Source organism: Cygnus atratus, chromosome 14 (genome assembly GCF_013377495.2).
Source record: "Cygnus atratus isolate AKBS03 ecotype Queensland, Australia chromosome 14, CAtr_DNAZoo_HiC_assembly, whole genome shotgun sequence".
Lineage (NCBI taxonomy): Eukaryota > Metazoa > Chordata > Aves > Anseriformes > Anatidae > Cygnus > Cygnus atratus.
In genome coordinates, this window is record NC_066375.1 from 4,839,128 (window position 1) to 4,860,704 (window position 21,577).

Consider the following 21,577-nt stretch of genomic DNA (forward strand, 5'->3'; position numbering starts at 1 on the left):
GACATACAAGTTAGCTGACTGTTCCATGAAACTGAGCAGCTATGAGGCAACTTGTACCAGAACTTAGCGAACAGGGATTGATTGTTGTCCTAAGACATAGGAAAACCGCAAATGCTAATGTATTTGTTATTGCACTCTGCTGTCAATAACGCCACTTCTTATGCATTGAAAATTCATGTTTCCCAGCCTCCCTGTGGTTTCCCACCCCCCAGCTCTCTAGGGTAGTATAGCGTCCTCCAGTCTATTAAGTCCTCCTCCCATTCATTTCGAAGTGTCAGGTTTTCAGCACTTACTTTAGCTGCAGATTACACAACAGTCAGACATCCCTTTTGTTGCACCATCTATCTAATGACAAAAGCATATGGGAAAGTTGCAGTGGTTCACTTAGGAACATGAAAACAACAGAAGGAATTGTTAAGTTTACAGATCCAGGCCGTGTACTCACTGCTTAGCTTCAGTGTGCAATAGGTGCCCCAGAACGGAGCTGCAAAAACTGTGCCACATTGCTGGCAGTTCACCGCAGTGCCGGGGACACCACGAAAACACGGGCAACTCCAATAATTGACAGCGAGACTTGACGGGAGGGGCATGTTCTTTTCTCCCTTATTTGCTAGACCTTTTTTTAAACCGTTGCAAACAGGTCCAAGAAATGCTCTTACATAAATGTTGTGCTGGAAGGTTGCCCAGGTCAGTATATGCTACATTGATTGTCTCGCAAAGCTAAAGTATCTTGGGGCCTCTTCATCTCTCGCTTTAAAATCTTCCTGGTTGAACAACGGGAAAGCCTGGCTGAGCTACTAACCTCATCAACAAGTACTTACCAGGCAGAACTTAGGGGCCTGAAACGAGGTCAAGTGGCACAGAGGTTTTGTTCCACCCTTGGCTACCTACTGAGGTCTGTGGGACTGGATCCGCTCCTGCCCTGGTGACTTGGAACCAAACTCACTGAGTGGAGTTCAGACAGATCTGTAATTTGTCCAAGATAAGTGGTTTGCAAACACTTTAGTTTTACATTTCTATCATTTATTGTTATTAGTATTTTTGTAAAACAAACCTGTTGTATGTAAGGAAAATAACTCAAAGCCTCCACTCTAACATTTTAAGATGGAAACTTGGCTGGTAACCTAGTTCTATTTGCATAACACCTTTAATTAATTATCTGGGCAACAATTGGATTAAAAAAAATAAGACATGAGAATATGATGGTATTTCCTAAGAAAGATTTGGAAAAAATTTAAAGTCTATGTGTATGCGCTTCTGTTCTACAATGATCTATTCAAACCTTAGAGCCACACAAAAGACGTGCCCATCCCTATGTATGCTGTCAATTAGGGGCACTGTTGTTGGGGCAGGAGGGGAGTGTTTTCCCCTCGTGGCACCACATTTGTTTCTTCATTTAAAAAAAGATGGCCTCTAGAGGGCAGCATTAAATCAGCATTCAATAATCCAAACACCACGACCCAGTATTACTTGGTAGTACGTAGAGAATTTACAGGCTAACAGGACGCAGTTATCGACCAAGGGTGGCTGTGTACCATTACAGTAAATCTGGGAATTTCCAGCATCATAAGTATTTTAACTAAGGTGCCTGTTACAAGTGGGTGAGATCTTTCATTCTGGCCCAAGAGTTCACGGTATTGATTAGAAAATCAAGTGCCACATGTACAAAAATTCACAGATTCATTCTGAGCTGTGGGCTGGGCAGACGGTAAGCACTGCAGCCTGGGGGCTCTGCAGGTACGGACTGCTTCAGCTTCGTGCTGGCTGCAGTCAGGGCCACCAGCAGAAATGGGACGCTGAGCTGGGGAAAGGGAAGAAAACCAAACAAGAAAACAGGCTTTCCTGCACGAAAGCCGTGGTCATAAACAGACGCGCTTCCGGGACAACAGCTATAACAACCTTAAAAACCTGGGGAATGAGCGGTGTCATTCCCTGCGGAACACACTCTGTCATTACATAGGATGTCTTGAACTGCTGAAACCTCACGTGCATTTTACTGGTTTGCTTAAGAATTTCAAATGCAAAGATAAAAAGCTCACAAATATTTTATCTTTTGGTTCCCTAAAAAAAAACACACATCAGAAAGTCTGGTATTACAAGAAAATTCGTATTTCAATACACAGGAGAAAAATCCATAGGGAAATAAATTCATTACCATGACATACATACAGCGAGCGTTAGAAGCAGCGTATAGGTGAAAGAAGAGTTCCCCTGGAGAGTAAAACAAAGCATAGAGCAACATCCTTGTTGTTTCTTCTAAACTAAAGTCCCAGCGCATTAAGGCTTTGAAATGGGTTCAGTTTGGAGTCAGCGCAGGTTTTATCTGCCACCCGTTTCACAACCCAGAGAAATACTCCTGAACTAGCTGGCCAAGTCCGCAATTAGGTCAGCTGCACAGCTAACTAATCTCACCTGCCCCCATCGGCTCAGGCCAAGTCATCGGGCTCCCTCTGGCACGGGGCCCGTGGAGCCTCCAGCACGCTTTGGGCACCAAAGCCACAGACACGGGGGATGTTTGGCTGTGGTCACCCCCCCCAAAATACATTCACAGCCGAACTCTGGCAGATGGTCAGTAATTTAAATTTGATATAGAACAAATCTTACAGAAGGCTGCTTGTCCTGTGCTCCCGGGCAGCAGAGACGTGGCTATCTGAGCAGAATGGAAATCACCGTGCTTGTATAGTCAGTTAAACTGTACCAATACATTTTGTAAACTAGAAAACAAAGATAAACGTGAGTTGACTGGGCTTTAGATTCCCCAAGACAAGTAACTCGAGTGTTTTAACCCAAGTGTTTGTTCACTGATGAATCCACAAAGCTAACACGTTACCTATTTCAGCGATCGAGATAAATCAATTGCTCGGTCACAAAGTGACCTACATTTCACGAGCGTTAGCAGCCTCAATCATCTTTAGCGTGTCAATCATCTTTATTGCTACTGACATCTAGTGGTAACATTTAGCTGCATTTCTGAATTCCCATAAAACAATCTTACGTTCTCCCAAGCCAGAAGAAAAGAGGTTTCCTGAGGGAAAAACGCCCTACGCTGTGTGAGAGGCTGAGATAATTACTGAGTTTTGACTGGGACTGCCAATGCTACCTAAAAGTAAAATTTATCTTCATGAGCTATTTGCAAATTCAAAGTATTAAAAAAAACACATAAACATTTTCATATGGAAGGAGAAAATAATCAACTGCTCTGGCATGAATTTGCTGAGCAAAGCACATCTTTTTTTTAACTCTTCCTCATAAGATCATGACTGCTCTGAACCAATTTATCATTTAACAACCTACTCTTCTAAATCCGTGTGTGGAAGGCGCGTGGAAGTCTGAATAGATTTCCTTAGACCGTACTAAGGAACAGTTGCTCTAGCACAGTTTCTGATTTGCATTGTATGACACAAGGGGGACAGCTCAAAACACACAGGCTACCCGCACCGATCACGGTGGAGGACCAGGGAGGACTCAAAATACAGATCACAACCGCACCTCTCGCAATATTTGTGCCTGGGGAGCTGTGCCACATCCGTTCCTGGAGCTCTGCTTTCTGCAGGTTTCGGCTGCCTGCCAGACCAGGCTTGTGACCAGCACCCCTCGAAGAGGTACTGGTTCGCTCCCCATAGCTGGTGACAGCGGGTGCCGCGTTCTGCAAGGCCTGTTGTGCCTGCCGCCACTTGTAATGGAAACGGAAGCAGCCGCCCAGAGCAGCTGCTTCACACAGGCTATGGGTCTGTGCGAGGGCAGCAAAGCTGCGGCATCCCCAGCACCCGGCTGTGGAAGTGCACGAAGGGATCTTTTCTGGGTGCTGGACAAGCCACGTTCAGCAGCATAACCCCCCTTGCAGAAGGCCTTTACCTGGGAATTGTCACAGATTACCTCTAAAACGTTTGGTAGCCAGGGTGGCAGGAGGATGATCGTAGCCTTCCTCCCGGACGGTCAAAGAAGCACCACGAGTGGTCCAGAACGTGCCATGGGGACGGGGAAGAAAAACCCCGGTTAAGAAGTTTAGGTGACGAAAAAAGAGCTCTCTTCCTCTGTTACAAGGAAATGTCTGGGGTTCTGTGGCGCCAGAGGCTCTGTGTTGGGAGGGGGAAGGCTGCCATGCAGAGCGGTCAGAGCAGCGGGTAAAGCACTGTTTGGTATTCTGTATCGATGTTTTGCAGGCCTGGCAGTGGTCACAGTTGATGCCTACAAGCACTGGATATTCCACAAGTTGAAGACGGAATACTGACTTGTTTACCTGAAGATAATAGGACTTCGGGGTATTTCCTCAGAGAAAATATAAATTTTAATATAATTTCATAAGCTTTGGAGGTTAGCTTGTCTCGTAGCTTCAGTGATATCAAACTTCTTCAAGTAGGAGCTAGATAGAAAGCTGTTTAGTTTTTGCCAGCGTATGTAAAACAAGACTTTTCTATCTGCATTGTAGATTGTTTGTGGACACTTCCAGATTCTTGTGCTTTCTGCAGTCATTCTGGGGACTGAGCTCTCATTGATACCAATAGAGGTTCCACGAACAGGACATCTGCAGGATATCAAGCGTAGCAGCCCACAGCGTGGTTTGGAGTAGTTCATTGTTTTAGTTTGGAGATGACTGGGGGAGACGGGAAAAGCAACTGTACAGTAAGGGAACAATTACAGATCTTCTTCCCACTGACATCAATGAGAGATTTGCCTTCAACCTTCCACAGAAGAATTAGCTTTAAATTGGGGCAGGAAAGGGGTTTTTCAAAAGAATTAAAAGCCAATGGGAGCTCGTTCAACTGCTCCGTATGCCTTTAAAACCCCCCGCACCAAAAGTGATAGCTAACATCATGAAATGGAAGTAAATAAAATGCATTTTCATTGCTGTTTTGAGTTAAATAATTCTTGTTTTTTGATTTGTTAGATGATCTGAATTTACAGATTTAGTCTATACAGCACCAAGAGTACGGTCAGTAACTGGTGAAGACGTGAAGTGTAGCCGCAAAGCAAGCAACACCTAGGCGTAGCCCCTAAGCAGCAATCAATCAAAGCTAGGTAACAGCAGTTTAATGCCTACAAACGTAAATCTTGTGTGTCCACATCTACCAAGCTGGCAGGTTCCCCTGGGGCCGATAACCGCATCCCCTCCCGTGAGTCCCCTCTGGCACCGCTGCCCTCAGAGATGCAGCGGAACAAGGATGTGACAGGGTTCAGATTTACTCAATACACCAAAAATGATTCCCTTCTGTTCTCTTAAATTCAAGGCCACAAAGAGCCCTTGTATCATCTGGCTTGATCACAGTCAGGCTCTTAATTTCACCTCAGACTCCTACACACAGGCTAGCGACTTGTATTGGGCTCAAGTATTTCCTCCAGAAACGATCTGTGAAATTAAAAAGGCATTAAAGTGATGGGGATTCCATCACTGGGCTGGTTAGGATTAGCCAGCCTCACCATTAAAAAGCCATGGCCTATTTTATGTGATTTTACGTAGCTTCAGCTTCCAGCCATGGGATGAACTTGTTTCTATAAAGTATCTCCTCCCTCTAAAGGAATCCGATTGCCTCAATCTCCATTGTAAGCTGAACAGACTTGTCTGTAAGCCATTTTCTTCCTCCCTGAAATATTTTTTATGGCTCTCTACTGCATAATCCTTGTTTTTTTCCCCCAAATCTTTAAAAACATAGCTGGTAAAGATGTTGGCAATTTTTAAAAAAATTTCTGTCACTAAGGCAATATGCAGAGAAAAATCATAACCATCATTTTATTCACTACCTTGCTCTGTATGGGATGTGCCTGAGATAAGATAATTAGAAGAAAGAGACCAGAAAAGGGGAATGAAAGGAGGGTGAAGAATGCGCAGAGCTACAGAGTTCACAATCAAACCACATAAACCCAAGAAAATCAAATGCAAATGAACCCTACAAACCAAGACAAATGCCCCAAACTCCGAGATTTGGGAAGCCCAGTAGCAACAGTCTGGGCTCTGTTGCTGAAGAAAAGACCTCACCAGAGCCCTCCCTGTGGCGCAGCTCTGGACTGGCAGTTTTAGCGTGTTGCTCTGTTGGAAATTTTGCAGTGGAGGTTTCCACGGTGGGATCTACAGTAACAAAGTGCTTGCACGTCTTGAGCCACAGAGCAGGACCCAGAGGCGTTCCCTCTTGAGATCAAAGCTTTCCTTGATAGGAACAGAGATCCGCAGGCAGTCCAGCTTGTTGCATTTCGCCAGAGGCTCGCTAGTTCCATCACAAGGGCAGGTAGCGACGAAGGGAGCTTGGCTTTGTTTCCTCTGCCAGTTTGAAGTCTTTTTGTTTGACCAGATGGCATACAGCAGCTGCTTCCATACCTAGGGCTGCGTCCTTTTTTTCTTTTTTGTTTTCAGCCAGCTTTTTTCACTCTTGTAGTGCGCACGTACAATGCAAATACAGAGTTGAGAGCCAGATTAGGGCAGGGACTCGTCCCTGCATCGTGCGGTAAGGCACACGAGGCAACACGCCGTCTCCGTGCTGTTAGTTCACGCAGCAGCGTTAGCGGTGAGCACTGCTCACTCCCAGCCAGGGTCATCGGTACCTTTATCACATCTCGGTGTTACCATGCGTATCTGACGGGTTTGGGAGCTTTACAGTATTTTCAAAGTCCATAAATGGCAGAATCCAGTATAAAAAAAGGTCAATATATTACTGTTGAAGGTTTTTTTTTTCCTTTTTTTATACAAAAATTAAAAAGATCAAAATATATCACATTATTTACACACTGTGTTTCATGCTTAGAGATCACTGAAAAAGAACACAGACAAACATTTTGATCAAGAGAAACACTCCACTACTAATCTTCCTGTTAATGTAAGGGTTGATGGTCAGATTTCTCTGAACATTAACAGTACATCCAAACAACTTACCACAAAATTAAAAGCTGTTATATGCTAAGAGCGTGCTTACATTCTAACAGGGTTGCAGCCAGTTAGTGACATGCCTGCTATTAATTGATGTGTGTCCGCGTACCACATTTGAAACTGGGTTAGTAATCCCGCTCAGCTTCAGCGTCACAGCCTTGCTGGAGGACAAGCTTTCAGCACCCTCATGTAAGTCTGGCTCAGATGCTTGTCTGGGGGGAGACGTCTCTCCTCGTTCTCCCGGGCGGCCTTTGGCACTGGCCACCCCTCCCGTACACCCCCTGGCTGTTCGAGGCACGAGCCGTCAGGAATTACCTGACCCCGTGCACCCAGATGTGTTGGTCAGGCACTGCAGCAGCGCAGTCGTTGTGATTTATAATTGCAGTGGCAAAAAAACCTCAGTTTGGAAATAGATGTTTTGTAACTGTGACAAAAGGTAACCCCATCTCCAGTCTCAGCCAGGACGCAGTGCGTTACCCAGGCGCATTTTGCAGGACCGTGGAGTTTTTGCCCGAGTGGCTCCAAAGCTGCTGGGGCCATAACAAAGGCCTCGTCTGAGCGAGCCTGACAGAGTGCATTGTTACTGACAACATTTACGAGAACGATTTTTCAGGCTTAGCAAGTTTTTGGAGTGGTGCTCCTAGCACTTGTGCAGATACCAGTCTGCTGCTGAGGGGACCACGACATGAAATGAGGTTAAATCCTGCTCCCACAAGGCGTGACGCTGCCTGCCAGGTGCAGAGCCTGCTGCTTAAAGGAAACGCAGTCGTACAATCACCGTGCACCAAACCGGCTACCCAGGGCCTACTCAAGGATCTGTTGTTATTATTATTATTATTACTGTACCTTATGCCAACATCCCGCTACTGGCAGTCCATCTGGTCCCTGCAAAATTGAATTTACAGACTTAAATTTCTGCTGACAGTGATTTCAGTGTCAGACCCAGAAACCCAACGCTCAATCCTCACAACAGCGATGAGAGGTTCAGCAGTAAGGTTAATTACCATGCAAAATCTACATACTGTATGTCCACAGAAATAGTTATGCAGTGTCACAACTTGATGCTGAGTACACCCCAGGGTTAAAAAAAATAATAAAAATCCACACATTCTTTTCCTTTAAACAAAAGGGGAAATGTCAACAAATATAAAGATCTGGAACCTCAGTTAATTAACTTTATAATCTGCCGTTTCTGTTTTTTGTGATCAGACCTATACATGGAAAGCACGATGTGGAAATGTATCTTCTGTTAATACACGCTTTTCGGGTTGGTAGATTTTTTTGATGATAACCTGATTGTGTTAAATTCAATTCTGCAGTACTTAGTTTCTTTAAGAAATCTCGAGTTGCTGAACTGATTGAAATAGGATGAGTTGTGGACAATGCAAAGGGAGTGAAAATATTTGTCTTTTTCTGATGGAGATATAAGAAACATACAGAACTCAGCCTAAAGAGCTTGCTTACCAGGAGGAAAACACTGAAAAGGAGGGAGCCCCTTAGAAGAGGAACGGAGGACTGTGTGTGACCGACTCCTTCAAGATACTTTTGAAGAAAACAGCTGACTTCAGCTGCCTTTTCTGATGCTGGATTTTTTAAGGCTCTCGGATCTCTGATTGCATCAATTTGTGCCTGTAGAGCTACAGAGAGCACCCAGGCACTGACCCCTCCCTCAGAACCATCTCCAAACTAAGCAGGGGCTGGAAGCCACGAGGACGTGTCTGCAGCAGAGAGAACTGCTAGTGCAAATAGAGGTCAAAATGCATTTTTACATTTTTTACTGTAAATGTCAGTCATCACATTTTTTGTATTCTGTATTGATTTTATATGTAAAATAGCCTATGCCCAATAAAACAGATGCAGTGAAGCAAGGTGACCCTCTGCAGCTGCTCACAGCGTGACAGGTCGGGTTATTTGCACGCGCTTTCCTGTAGATTACAGACTTGGAAGCACGCACAGATTTCTGCTGACACCAGTCAATATTTTGGTCCATGATGATAAAAAGAGACAAAAAACGTGCAACACGTGTGTTTTTCAGATTTGTTGGGGTGAAGGCTAATGGGGACAACACACAGAGCAGTTGTTGCCCCCAGGGAAGCCCCGGGCTGCTGTTAGAGCTCCCCCCAGCACACCGACCCTCACAGGGCCGATCGCTGCCCTCGGCCTTTTCTCCCTCCCACGCACTGCAAATACTCTTTTGGCCATCAGACTCCGCACGTTTCTACCACGTTTCACTCGAGTGATCCCAAAAGGACTTGTCGGCTCACAGAGCGCTTCCCAAACCACGTGCGAGGCTCACGCTCGCGCTCTTGGACCGAAAGCAGTCGCCGAGAAGCCAGCAGCCCCCGGCCGCACCGAGGACGAAGCCGACACGCAGGCAGCCCGCAGTACACGCGAGGTGGGACACGTGCACGTGCCACGTTAACCGGTCACTGCAGTCGCCTGCAGGAGAAGCCACCTTCTGCACCGGCAGCATAGATGGGTCTCGTGTTCTCTGTAGTTCAGACGGGACATGCTTAGTAAATATAACATCTCCGGGGAGTAAATACGAAGAGCTGGAGCAGGCCTGCTGCTAATAATTGGTTTCTTAGACACATATGAAAGTAATTTAACTTTTTGAAAGAGAGACAGCTTACTGCCCTTTTGTTTCTCTGAAGACAACTGCAAATCATCTAGCATGCAGCATTTTCTATGGTTAAAAAAATGAAAATAAAACAATGACCTCTTTTAGCTAGTCATGCAGAACCCTCTGGATCAGAGAGCAGAGCGTGAACCTCCGCATAATCGGTGGACTTCAACCCGAGCTCTGCAGCACAGAGCTGACACAGCAAACACCACAGCAAACACCTTTTTGATGCCTCAAGTGCCAGTGAACTGCAGCCCTGCTCCGCAGGTTCGCAGCACGCATAGGGAGAGCCTTTCAAAACCCAGCCGGGGGCCTGACGTGCAGGGCTGCAGAAGCACAGGCACGAGGAGAGCCAGGCTGGGCCATAGGTAGTGAGAAACGAGAACCGAATTTCAGTACGTGCTATTGGGAAGGGTTGACACGCCTGGCGATGGCCATTGCCCTCGATCCTTGTCTGAAGGCATTTTAACCGTGGGAAGAAGGCACAACGCATTGGTGTCCTTCGAGTGCCAAAGCAAAGCAGCGTGTTCAGCTCTGCTGCCTCGCGTTGCTTTCTCTCCCTGGAGGGTTCACTCCCCAGGACAGGGCTCAGGCACAGCAGGAGCACACACAAGCCATGCGAGAAAGGCAAAGAGCAGGTACTGTACCAACGGGCAGGGCACGCTCACCCCGGCCAGGCCTGGCAAGCCTGGCTCCCCTTGGCTGCCCGAAATGCTACGATCTCCCTGTTCAGAAACAGACAAAACTGCTTGTTGAGAACGACACCGGAGTTACTGAACAGACATCAGCGTGTGAGCAGAAAGGAAAGCACATTGTCAGAGCTTCGCACATCCTTTTCTGATGACACAGCAAGTCAACAGAGGCGCTGTGCGGTGGGGAGCTCGCAGACACACACAGTCTCATCTGGGAAATATCTCCTGTACGCAGACCAGAGGTTCACATTTGAACAGCACAGTGAAAAAGATGAGGGTTAAGTCATCCAGCATGTTAAGAGAAGAAAGGTGATCCGTCAGAAACAAAATAATTGTGTTCACATTCAGTCTCCAAGCAAAATTAAGTACGTTGAGTGAGGGACATTGGTGCTGGTACAGGAGCTGCACGGCAGCTTCGATTGCCACGGCTGTGCTGCTGGGGTGAGAGGAACACCACGCACTTAATACAGGATTTTTTGTTCTGGAGCGTGTTTAAGCAGGTACCTGGCACTACGAGTTAGCTGCAGCTGAGTTACATGTGAGTAGTTTCAGTTCGATAGTTGATACAAACTACTCTTTCATCCTGCAAGCTCAAAGCATTTTAGGGGATGGATCTCTCTGGTTTTAGTCAATTAAATGAAGAGCAGTAATGAAAAGGAGGTAGATTGTACCAGGCCAAATAATCAGTGCAGATTTTATTCTGGGCCACATCAAAGGTTTGAGACATTGTGGAGCAATCCACCTTCCGCAGACCTGGAGGAAGGTTTCTGGAACGCCTTTTTGCCTGCATGCTGTGTGACGCTGGCCCAGGATGTGTCTGAGAAAGGACAGATCTGAGCCACGAGCTGCTATCTCGGGCTGAGAAACACGGGAGGTCTCTGCTCCCAGAGGCACTTTTTGGCAGCCTCAGGAGCTCATACATCACATCTCTTTGGCAGTATTAAGATGCTATCAACACCAACCCGCTTCCCCACGCGGGAGAGCTAGAGCCAGCTTCATCCTTGCTCGGTGTGGGAGCCGACGGGATGAAGAGCCGACCTTGCTTTCGAATCGCCTCCCGTCCCGTGCCTCAAGTTACTCCCCAACTGCAAACGTACTCAAATCTAGGCAGGCAGCTTCACCAGGGCACGCTATCTCCTGAAGAGCATTACTGAAGCCCATTGTTCCCGACTACAATAAGAAGGTCTCTGCACAAAGATTGTTTTTACTGCTGTGGCTTGTTCCCATCTGGCCAGTGAGGAGCCCTTACAGTGAGCAGTGAACTTCCAGCAGCGCAGATAAAACAAACCATTAAGAAAAGTGAGAAAACAATAACCATCTGCTCTGATTTACTGCGAAATAAAGATCTACCAAATCCTCCCTCGCTTTCCCTGGCTGCAAAGCCACAGCCACTCACAGTCCCTGCCACGCACACCAGGGATGAGCAGAATAAAAGACGTACCACGGGGCAGGGCTGATCCAGTCCGGGAGGGCCAGGCTCCCCCTTCTGCCCTTTGGCTCCTTTTCTCCCTGGGATTCCTCGCTCACCCTGTTGCAACAGGAAAATAGAATCAGGAACAGGAAGGGTGACTGGCAGGGAAAACACACCTCGGTTTCACTTGCACAGCAGCTGCGGAGTCCCAAGTCTCACGCAGAGTAGGGATGTCTGCACTGGTGCAACCTCAATTGAGCAATTAAATGAGTGAAAATCTTCAATTGAAGCTGGGTAGAAATATTTTAATAGATAATTTTATAACAAACTGAGCAAATGACCGGTTTCCGCTAGAAACCAGGTTGGTAGCTGGCAGCGAGGGCTTTGGGGCAGCCCCTGCCAGCTCGGCTGGAGCACCAGCTCGCAGCTGCTGCCACCAGCCGGGCACCCTTTTAGTTAAGGATCCCTATTTATTACAAAACCTCTAACTTAGATCCAGTTTCAAGGTCTATAAACCAAAACTAGCAATTCTTCACAACCCAGAGCTGTCAGGCAGCTCCAGCTCCTCCAGTGTTTGCAGGCTGCAGTGGGGGGACAGGCTTGCAGACAAATACTTCTGTCACAGAAAAGGCCCCACAGCAATAAACCAAGAAATGCTGCCGGGCTGAAGGGGACCCCAGGGTTGCAGGAGCTGCCACCATGGCCCCCTGAGAGGAGCAGCCAGTCCTTCCTCTGGACAGCTCGTCCCCACAAACATCCTTACAGCCATAACCCACTCACCTTCTCCCCTCTTTCACTCTTCTCTCCTTTCTCTCCTCTGAGTCCTGGGAAACCCTATTACAACAATTTGTAGGTGGGAAAAGAAGAGGTTTGTAAGTTTGCTTTGTGCACATCCCAGCGTCTCAGTTAACAGAAGCAGCCCCCTGCAACCAACCTGCCCTCCCGTCGGCAAAGGATACGACACGTTTGTCCTGACTTTGGATCTCATCGATTTCTTGGGAAAGCTAGTGCTTTAACATAGCCTAATAATACTTCATCCACAAGACATTTTTATTTTCCTGAATCCAATACAAATATTCTCGATGGGGAAGGGGAACTCCCGTAGCACCTCTAGTTCAGCAGAGATGTACCACGGTGTGGTGGGGTTACCGCTGTGCGGTGGAAGCTGCCGCCCAGCATCTGGTCTGAATTAAGCCTTTTCCTACTGACATTGTTCCATGGACAAAGGGACAGTAGCCCATACCACGTTAGCTATATATTTTTGCGAGAATGTCAAACAATTTCATGGCATTTACTTGCGTGTTCGCATTTCTGCATATCACAATTAATGGTCTCCATACTCACATCTAGTCCTGGCTCCCCCGGCTTTCCCTGCAGTTGTAAAAACAAAAAGAAGACATGCTGGACCGAGTGCACAGAGCAGCCCCGCAGGTTCAGGATGGCACCCGTAACCCCTGGCCTTTCTGTGCCGGCAGGACCCACTGTGACAGGGGTTTTACAGCCCCTGTTTTAGGATTGCAACGCAATTCCACCTCTCCCATCCCACAGCAGTGATTACCTTCTCTCCTTTGGTACCGGGTAAGCCGATGAGCCCGGGGGCACCAGGGAGACCCTTAAAAAAAGGGAAGTAAAACCAGCATTAGGAAAGTTGCTGTAAGGTAGGTTTGTATTGACAGAAGTCAGATATGGGAAGACAACTCACAGCCGGTCCCGGGTCGCCGTGCTCCCCCTTCTCGCCGCTATCCCCCTTTTCTCCCTTGGCACCATCCAAGCCCTGCAGAAATGAAACACTGGCATCAGCCAAGCAACAACCGGGCCTCAGAAATGCCCTCAGGGGAGAAGTTGGTGCTAAAGGTCAGGAAAGCGCCCTAAGGCAGACCAGTGGAAGCATAAAAAAGCCACAGCACCAGCCCAAAATGCAGTTGAGACAAGGACAGCCAAGGACAAGGACATCTCCATCAGCTCACACCCTCGCTGCTGTTAATGTTTTCCTCTTGACCAAACCCTAAGAGAAGCAGTTGAAACTAAGGGTTTCAGCCTGTGGGTTTGGAAACCCAGACTTAAATGTGCTGCAGGCCATCAGGACTTCATAAAGGAAAGCATTTAATATCATAAACCTATTTGGAAGGAAAAATGGCTTATTTTCAAAATACAAAAAAAAAACAAAAACAAAAAAAAATCAGTCCCCAGAGCTGACAGTCTTTTGTGATCCTGCAAATAATGCACTGGCAGCCTGGAAACAGTGGGTGACATTTAATTTATTGACTTACTTTAGGCCCCTGGATTCCTGGAGGACCCTGCAGGAAAGACAATGGTGCATTTGAAAAGCAGAATTTAAACACAAACCCCCAAAGTTTGCTTCCCAAACCATTTCTCACTAAAGTTACGGGCTGACAACGGCCAAATATTTCTTTTTCAAGACAGGTGGTAGTTTATTTGGTTCTCCTGTGTCAGATTGGTGGGAAAAAACTGAAAAGGGCTGGATTGCATAACATGCAGCAATAAGACCCCGAAGAATCAGCTCTGGAGGTTATCAGAGCTCTGGTACATTGGTTCAGGACTGTGAGAAAGCTGCGTGGCTGTGAAGCACAACCTTGCTAGAGGCTGATGTGCTCTCCTAAACCAGGTGCTTCTGTCTCTCCAAAGATGGCAGCCGCGCTGTAGTTATTCCCTGATTTTTTATTTATTTTTTAATCCCTAAATTCACAGCAGCCCACTGTGGCTAAACAGAGCAAAGCACCCTCAGCCTCCTTCACTAAGTGCATGGGGTAAGGAAGCTGCAGCTCTGCTCTATCGCACACTCCGTGTCCCCAAGTCCTACCATGGGGCCGGGCAATCCGGGGGGTCCTGGCTCCGGGATGATCTGCACAGAGGAATTAAACAGCACGTTAACGGGGCTGGGCACGCGGTCGCAGAGAGAAGGCAGGCAGTTTGGGAAGGAAAAGCTCACATGGCCCAGGATCGCTGTAGCCTGCCCTCTGATTTAATAGAGGCAATCCAGATATCTGCTAATCAAAGAGATGCCTGTAGAATTTATGAATAAATGGATCTTAATAAGCACGAGAATCAGACTGGCCTCTGAAATTAGAGGCGTCAGCCACGGTACTCCGTGCATTTGTTAGCTGTGAAATGGATAAAGAGGCTATTTTCCACACAGACACAAGGAAACAGCCTTTTTGATTAAAAAACACAGAAGAGAACTAGCATTCTCATGTCATTAATAAAAAATGATCAAAACCCACCAACTTTTAAGCAAAAGGCGTGAAAAATGAACAGTGCAGAAGGCCTATAAAACGGCACAAAGCTCAGCATGCTTTGAGAGCAAAACATAACAATGGCATTCAGTATCTCAACCATCAAAGCAAATCTAAAGCAACTTTGCAGTGCCAAAAAAATTCCCTGATCTTGCTTAATAAATAAGCCCCATTTATAGGCATCTCGAAGCTCTCATGGAGAATGGATGTTTTCTGCTCCTCTCCACCACACCGACGGACTGCCTGCCTGCCACCTTCACCTGCCCTTGTCCTGGAAGAGGCTTTGTGGTGCCAGTGTCTTACATGGTTATTCTGCAAACATGGCGATCCAGTGTCTCCTTTGTCTCCTTTTGGCCCATCTGCTCCCTAAAAGATAAGAATTTGGCAGTGATGGCGTTGCATCTTCCAAAAAAAAACAAGAAGAGAAAAATGCATTTATCTTCCCCCAAACTCCATCCCTTGCTCAAGCAAAGCTCTGGTTTATTCCTGGGGAGCAATGCTACCACCTCGTGCCCTCTGAAATCAGCCACTATCAGCATCGTTAGGTAGGAAAGCTCAGAGCTCTCGCATCCTCCAGCTCCGCTGTGGTGTGGACAAGCCATTGCTCAACTCAGCAAAACCCAGGCACACACCAAGCATTTGCAGAAATCAGTGCATTAAGGCAGCAAGTAGCAGACGTACCGGTGGACCCGATAAGCCCATTTCTCCCGTCTCTCCTTTCTGTCCCGCGATCCCTGCGCTGCCTTGGTCACCCTTAGCTCCTTTGGGACCCTAGAATTTTACAGAAAACAACAATTTGGAGAAAACTGTAAACATGGGTCTTCAAAACAGAAGCAAGCAACCCATTTCTGCCTTTCTGCTGTTTTTCATACAGCACCAACTCACGAAAACATGCTTAAACATTAAAACTTGCATATACTGATTTTGCAGACACAGCAGAATTTCACTTGGCCATAAGCAAGGAATGCAGCAGTTTAGGGTTTGGAAGGTTTATGCTGGAATTTGAAACAGTGTCTCATGAACAGCTCACAGAAGTAGCCCATTTAACTTGGCAGACGTGGACATGAGCAGCATCTGTGTGCTCAGGGCTGGGGGCATTTAATTCCTGGAGGTGCAGCTGGACAGCGTGGGGCAGAGCGCCTGCTCCTGGGGCAGGCTGAGGTTGGCTTTCCACAGGGACGGCCACCATGGACACGCAGTTAGCTTCTAACTCAGCTCCCAGTGCTCTCCCACACCGTTTTGCCCGATCCAGCCGTGCCCACCTACCTTTTCGCCATCTAGCCCAGGTGGACCCGGCAGGCCCAGCTCCCCCTGAAGCAACACAAAGGAAGCAGAGCCAACAGTAAATTAAATCAGGAAATGATCCCAGGAAAGCATTTTGAAAGGACATGAGTTGGTCACTTGCATCAACTGCTGTGGTTATCAGTTGAGTGTCGCGAGGCTGAGGAGCCGCAGCGAGGGCCACAGGCAGGGTTTGGTGACACCAGCTTCACCAGCCCAGTGGGACCTGGGATTGGGTTGAGCAGCACCGAAATCCTGCCCTGTCCCAACTGCTGACACATGCTTTTCCACAGATCAAACTTTCTTTTAAGGAAGCTATAACTGACTATAGGCTATCGGCAATCAGTGGCAGGGCTCCAGGGACAAGGTGACAGGGCACAGGCCTGTCATGCAGCACATAGGCATGAGGCAGGAGGGGGGCTCAGCAGGGCCTAAGGCACCCCCAGCCCCACCTCAGGCATCTTCCCCATTTCCTTCTGCCTCCCACACGGTGACAAGTCCCAGAGGGGCTGGGATTGCACCCCTCGGGCATAGGACTGGGAGTGGATCCCTTCCTCTGGCACCTGCCTCTGGAGGAGGCCAAGGATCAGAGAAGGGTAGGCCCAGCTTGGCTGCAGTGTGGAAACCTGCTTTTTCAGCCAGAGGAAGCACTGAGGAACATTTCCTTCACTGCACACAGTCCCAAATCCCACAGCCAGCATCGCCTGCCCTGTTTTTGGAGACCCACATGCAGTGTGTGCCTCGTTACACGACAGCCGCTAACGAACACGCTCGGAGGCACAGCCTGCGCAGCAGAGGTCGGTCTAACCTTAGGGCCTGGAGCGCCTTGCGGGCCTGGCGGCCCCGGGGGACCCGGCGAACCCTGAAACAGCAAACAAAACAGGCATGAGCACGACTGCATCGTCCTTAACATGGCACACGGTCACCTCGGTGCCGGAGCAGCTCTGGCAGTGGGTGACAGTGGCCGTCCCTGAGACACGGGGCTGCACAAAGGCAGGCCTGAAGGTCCCAAGCCCTGAGGATGTTTGTGCAAAGGAAAACACACCCTGAGCCAGCCAGGGGTAACATGCAGCAGGCAAAATGCTTTGGGCTGTAGGTGTGCTCACAACTTTAGGCTTTTCAATTTTTATTTTACTTGTTTGCATTCTGCCCTCTCCAGCCAGCTGGGCTTGGAGGAGCACCATGCTGGAAACGGTGATAACTGGCTGGAGAGGTGCATTTAAACAGGGGAAAGGCAGCAGGAAAGTCTTGCACCCCTGAGCACGTTTTTCTTCCTCTGCTCTGCTGGGTATGGAGAGCATGAAATGCCTTGGGATGAACAAATATTTTGTGACTTCAAGTTACCTCAAAGAGCAACCTCATGGCTTCTCAGCTGAAAAACAACCCTGTATCACACCCCCAAGAACCTTTTTTCCTTGACTACATATTCAAACACTATTACACTTGATCACACTGCAAGTTGCATAAAGCAATCACTTTTCAAAGCTCTGTACCCAGGTACGGTAAGTGTGCAAACACTGGAAACAGGGAGCAAGCAGGAAAACTGCAACGGCGAAGTTAGCTGCGCTCTGTGGCGTGTCCCCAGCAATGTCCACATGCAGCACACGAGAGATCTCCAGCAGAGGGGATCTGCAGACATTTGGGGGAGCCTCTCCAAGGATTTTCATCCACAACCTCCACTCACAGAGCTACATGCCACGCTCCTGTCAGAGCAACCCATGCAGACATCTGGCAAACGGTAATTACCATCACTTTGTGTATCCCTGCAGCCTGTTATAAAACAATTAGGATGGTTCTCAAATGTGTCTGTAATTAAATATTTATTCTATTTGCCTTCTAATCCTAATGCGAGCGGCAGCGTGAGGCTTGATGCTGCTTGCCTGTGGATGCAGGGGCAGGTTAGTGCCTGGGCACCGCTCCCCATCCTCCGATTGCCTTCAGAGAAAGCCGAATTGAGGTGATTTGCAGTGAAAACCACATGCAGGGTGGAATAAACTCTTCCTTCCTGGTTGGCTCTGTGTCGAGACCTCAGGAAGGAGAAGTAGCACAGGGACAGGCAGTGCTCAGCAGCCTTTCAGCCCCTTCCCTTCCCATTACGCTGCAGGAATCAGCACGCCCTGCTGCGGTGCTCACCTTGAGTGCATCCAGGATCCGGCCATCATAGTCGATCACAACAGTGTCGCCCTGTTCCCCCTTCAGGCCAGGGGGACCCTGCAATGAGGGATGAACCCTGTTTAGTTTTTGCAGCACCTGAGAAGCAGGCAGCACGACAGCAAGGACCCCAAACGTAGGTGCCTGGGGGATTATCACCTTACAGACACCAATTTAATCAGTTCCTAGACTGACAGCTGTAACCGTCATCCAACCGAGCCTCAACAGCCTATAAATGTACGTAACTGAGAAGTGCATCAACATTATTATTTGAGTACCCCTATTCACAGCTTCCATCTTTCAAAAAGTCACAGGATGGTCGCACTGATAAGAAAATGGGACTTTACTGTATTTTTCAGTGCCATCTTCAGTGGCAGTATTTGGTATCTACATAATGATTTGTTTAAATATGCACCATCTGTATTTTCTAACACAGAATCGATCCTTACATTATCCAACGTGTTCAAGAGAAAGAGGAGGTGGGGAAGAGCTTGGGTTAAGGCAAATACACAACGCAGAACAGAAAAAAAAAATCCTGAACATCCATACCCGTGGTCCGATGGAGCCAATTCCACCCTTCTCGCCAGGTTCACCCTGAAAATCGAAATCATATTTTTGGTTCAGAGACACCAAAGAAAATATGGAATATTTATCTCAAAATTACTGTAACTGCATGAGATGCCAATATGTGTTTTAGATTAAAAAAGAAAAAAAAAAGTACAACACCAACAAGGAACTGCTGCTCCTAGGAAAATAAAAAAAAAGCACAACAAAGAAACTAAAAACAGATTTGACTTCAGAGCAAATATATTTTGTAAAACAACCTTAGTGTGAGCTAGCTGACAGTAGGAACACATCTCAAGGTGCAGGGAGCCGAGTGCCCTGCGGCTGCGATGTGCCATGCCATCGCACAGCCCCGCTTTCTGCTTCCAGCGGGCCAAGCTCTGGCTCTTTCTGCTGCAGTTTCTGTTGCTTTAGGCTGAATTTTGTGCGTGGAAAGCTTCAGCTGACACATTTAAACCATTTCTGAGGGCAAGTTTAAGGAAAAAATCTGTGCCAATTTGTTTTTTTGAAAGTTGGGAGGTTTTGTAAAGCTGAAATGCATTCAGAAAGGCACTGTTTGCCATACCCATGGAAATCTATACATTGGTCAAATTAAAGTCCTCAAAAAAGTAAAAAATAAAAACAAAGTGTATAAACACAAAGATTCTTCATAGGAAAAAATCATTTTGGTGGATCCTAGGGGGAACAAACAAGCACCGGTACTACGTTTTTTAGAAAAAAATGGCTAAGGGTCATCCAAGCCTGCATTTCTTCATCCTATATGGTCTCGTGCTTAACAAGGAGCCATGGCTCTTTGATACAGAAAGCACAACTGGGTATAGATCTGACTAAATAAGAAGCAGCTGGGGGGGGATAGTGGCTCATGAACGCTGTCCATGTTATATCATCACCACTTAACGTATCAAGACTGTCTTAGTTCATTTGTTTGCAGCTACGGAGATAAGTAGAACAGTAAGGCACATAAGCACTCTCAACTTTGAAGCGATACCACAACAATCAGTACACGAAGATCAAAATGCGATCAGAGATTTAGCTGTCTTGGGAAAGAGAGGCCACTCAATGGAAAACATTCAGGGAGATGAGTTTTAAAAACTCTCATATCCATGTCCAGCTTTCATTAAGCCGCCAGGAGAAGGTAAAATACTGCTCAAAATCCCCCTGGTTTGTTTCATTTTTGGCATTTTATGAGGCTTTTAGAAAGTAAAGGCTTATAACACCTACTCAGCTGAAATGTGCTGCCTCAACAGCGCTGCGCCCAGCTTCCCCGATGGACTGGTATTTATTTACCTTGGGTCCTGGCGCGCCGTCCGTGCCATTCTCTCCCTTCGGACCTGTGCTTCCTTTTTCCCCCTGAAAGGAAGACAATTTAGGTGAATGGTATAGGGGTGGGGTGGAGAACAGATTTCTCCAGGTTGTAGCGTTCTTGCTTTGTGTTTACTTTTACGTGCATGAGTGAGCAAAGTTCTGCTTTTAGCCTAAAATGTGTCACGTTACCTATGTGCCAAAAGGGGGATTTTCAAGGTAAAATGAAGCTTTCAGCCTTAGCAGTTTGGCTGCAGGTGGTACGTTGAGCTGCAAAGTTAGCCCCAAAACTGCAGTGTCAGGAGGCTCCTCCCAGCCTGAACACCAGCTCTGGGCCACCACCAGCAACGCTGTTTGAATTATTTCTGCAAGAGGCGGCTCTCCATGGCGATTCTCTGCAACAGCCAACAAGTTGCAAACTCCAGGCTTTCTGGGCTGAGCTACCAAGGCAGAGGGAGGGGTTATACATTTCTTTTTGAGCTTTTTATTCTTTTTCCACGTTCAGGCGGAATTGCACTTCTCAGCCTGCCCCAACCATAATGCTGTGCCAACAAGAAAACTGGAGAGCAAAAGATGCTGCCAAGCATGTACATTAGATAGACAAGCAGAAACCTACCTTAGAGCCCGTAAGTCCTGGTTCCCCTGGGATGCCATCATCACCCTGATGAGACAAAGCATATAAAGTGAAACACAAAGAGCTCATACGCATACCATCAGGATCCAACACTTCATTCATCCCCATCGAGCCTTGGGCAGACCTGAGACCCACTCGGGTTTGCAGGAGGCCAGGGGAAGGCAGCAGCACAGAGCCTGGGAGGCTGCAATGTGGTCTTCTGCTCCCTCCCAGCTCTGCCCCTGCCTCCTCTGCTCCTCAGGATGAGGCACGGCCATGGGGCACTGCGCTGCTTACAGTGCCCCTGGGGAAGGTGTTCTCAAACCTTTAATAGGAGTTCAGTATTTGATCCATTTAGGGTTTGGGGGAGCCTCATTGACCTCCTAAAGGCCTCCTGCAAGCTACCACCCATCCTCACAACTTCACTGCGAGCACCAGCATACTGGGAGGAGATTTTCTGGGTTTCATGTGTCATATTTCATTGTTTCCCTGAAATAAAACTGCCCCGTAGGTGCTCAAGAGATTAATTTTGCTGGACAGATATCAAAAATGTTAAGGAAATTCTGGTCTGCAAAACACATATGGCCATGTCTGTTTTGGGGCAAGGCAGAGAGAGGGAAGGGCTGGGCCCTGTCAGCACTTTGGTTTCTGCTGAAGGCAATGATTTATTCACTTCTCGATGGTGCCAACAGCAGAAAACGTGGACAGCTTGGCCACGTGCGTTCAACACCCCAGCCACACAAAGCATCTATCCTTCAGAGCGTGGGAAATCCCTCTCCTGCCCATGAGTAGCGACCACACCGAGATTGTGTGCGGCCATGCCTCACCAT

At 47.5% G+C, this 21,577-nt stretch overlaps 2 protein-coding genes across 7 annotated transcripts in view; one reads left to right on the forward strand and one right to left on the reverse strand.

Moving 5' to 3' along the window:
* The window catches only part of HNRNPAB (heterogeneous nuclear ribonucleoprotein A/B), a 29,686-nt gene extending 20,966 nt beyond the window's left edge, over positions 1-8,720 (forward strand). For 2 of the 6 annotated variants that reach the window (XM_050713540.1, XM_050713541.1), the window contains one exon: positions 8,279-8,720. The gene's annotated coding sequence lies outside the window, so the exon portion shown is untranslated. Of the gene's footprint in view, positions 1-4,163; positions 4,867-8,278 lie in introns of those variants that run through there. The other 4 variants (XM_035560640.2, XM_035560643.2, XM_050713539.1 and 1 more) reach the window with 2 other exon arrangements.
* COL23A1 (collagen type XXIII alpha 1 chain) overlaps positions 5,019-21,577 on the reverse strand; it is a 175,946-nt gene continuing 159,387 nt past the window's right edge. Inside the window, exons 13-28 of the mRNA XM_035560637.2 lie at positions 20,751-20,795; positions 20,120-20,182; positions 18,818-18,862; positions 18,251-18,328; positions 16,926-16,979; positions 16,103-16,147; positions 15,518-15,607; positions 15,140-15,202; positions 14,404-14,445; positions 13,853-13,879; positions 13,285-13,356; positions 13,141-13,194; positions 12,927-12,953; positions 12,363-12,416; positions 11,613-11,699; positions 5,019-7,741 (exon numbers count right to left, since the gene is read on the reverse strand). Coding sequence (XP_035416530.1) covers positions 7,694-7,741; positions 11,613-11,699; positions 12,363-12,416; positions 12,927-12,953; positions 13,141-13,194; positions 13,285-13,356; positions 13,853-13,879; positions 14,404-14,445; positions 15,140-15,202; positions 15,518-15,607; positions 16,103-16,147; positions 16,926-16,979; positions 18,251-18,328; positions 18,818-18,862; positions 20,120-20,182; positions 20,751-20,795 — 894 coding nt within the window. The 3' untranslated portion in view covers positions 5,019-7,693. The remainder of the gene's footprint in view (positions 7,742-11,612; positions 11,700-12,362; positions 12,417-12,926; positions 12,954-13,140; positions 13,195-13,284; positions 13,357-13,852; positions 13,880-14,403; positions 14,446-15,139; positions 15,203-15,517; positions 15,608-16,102; positions 16,148-16,925; positions 16,980-18,250; positions 18,329-18,817; positions 18,863-20,119; positions 20,183-20,750; positions 20,796-21,577) is intronic.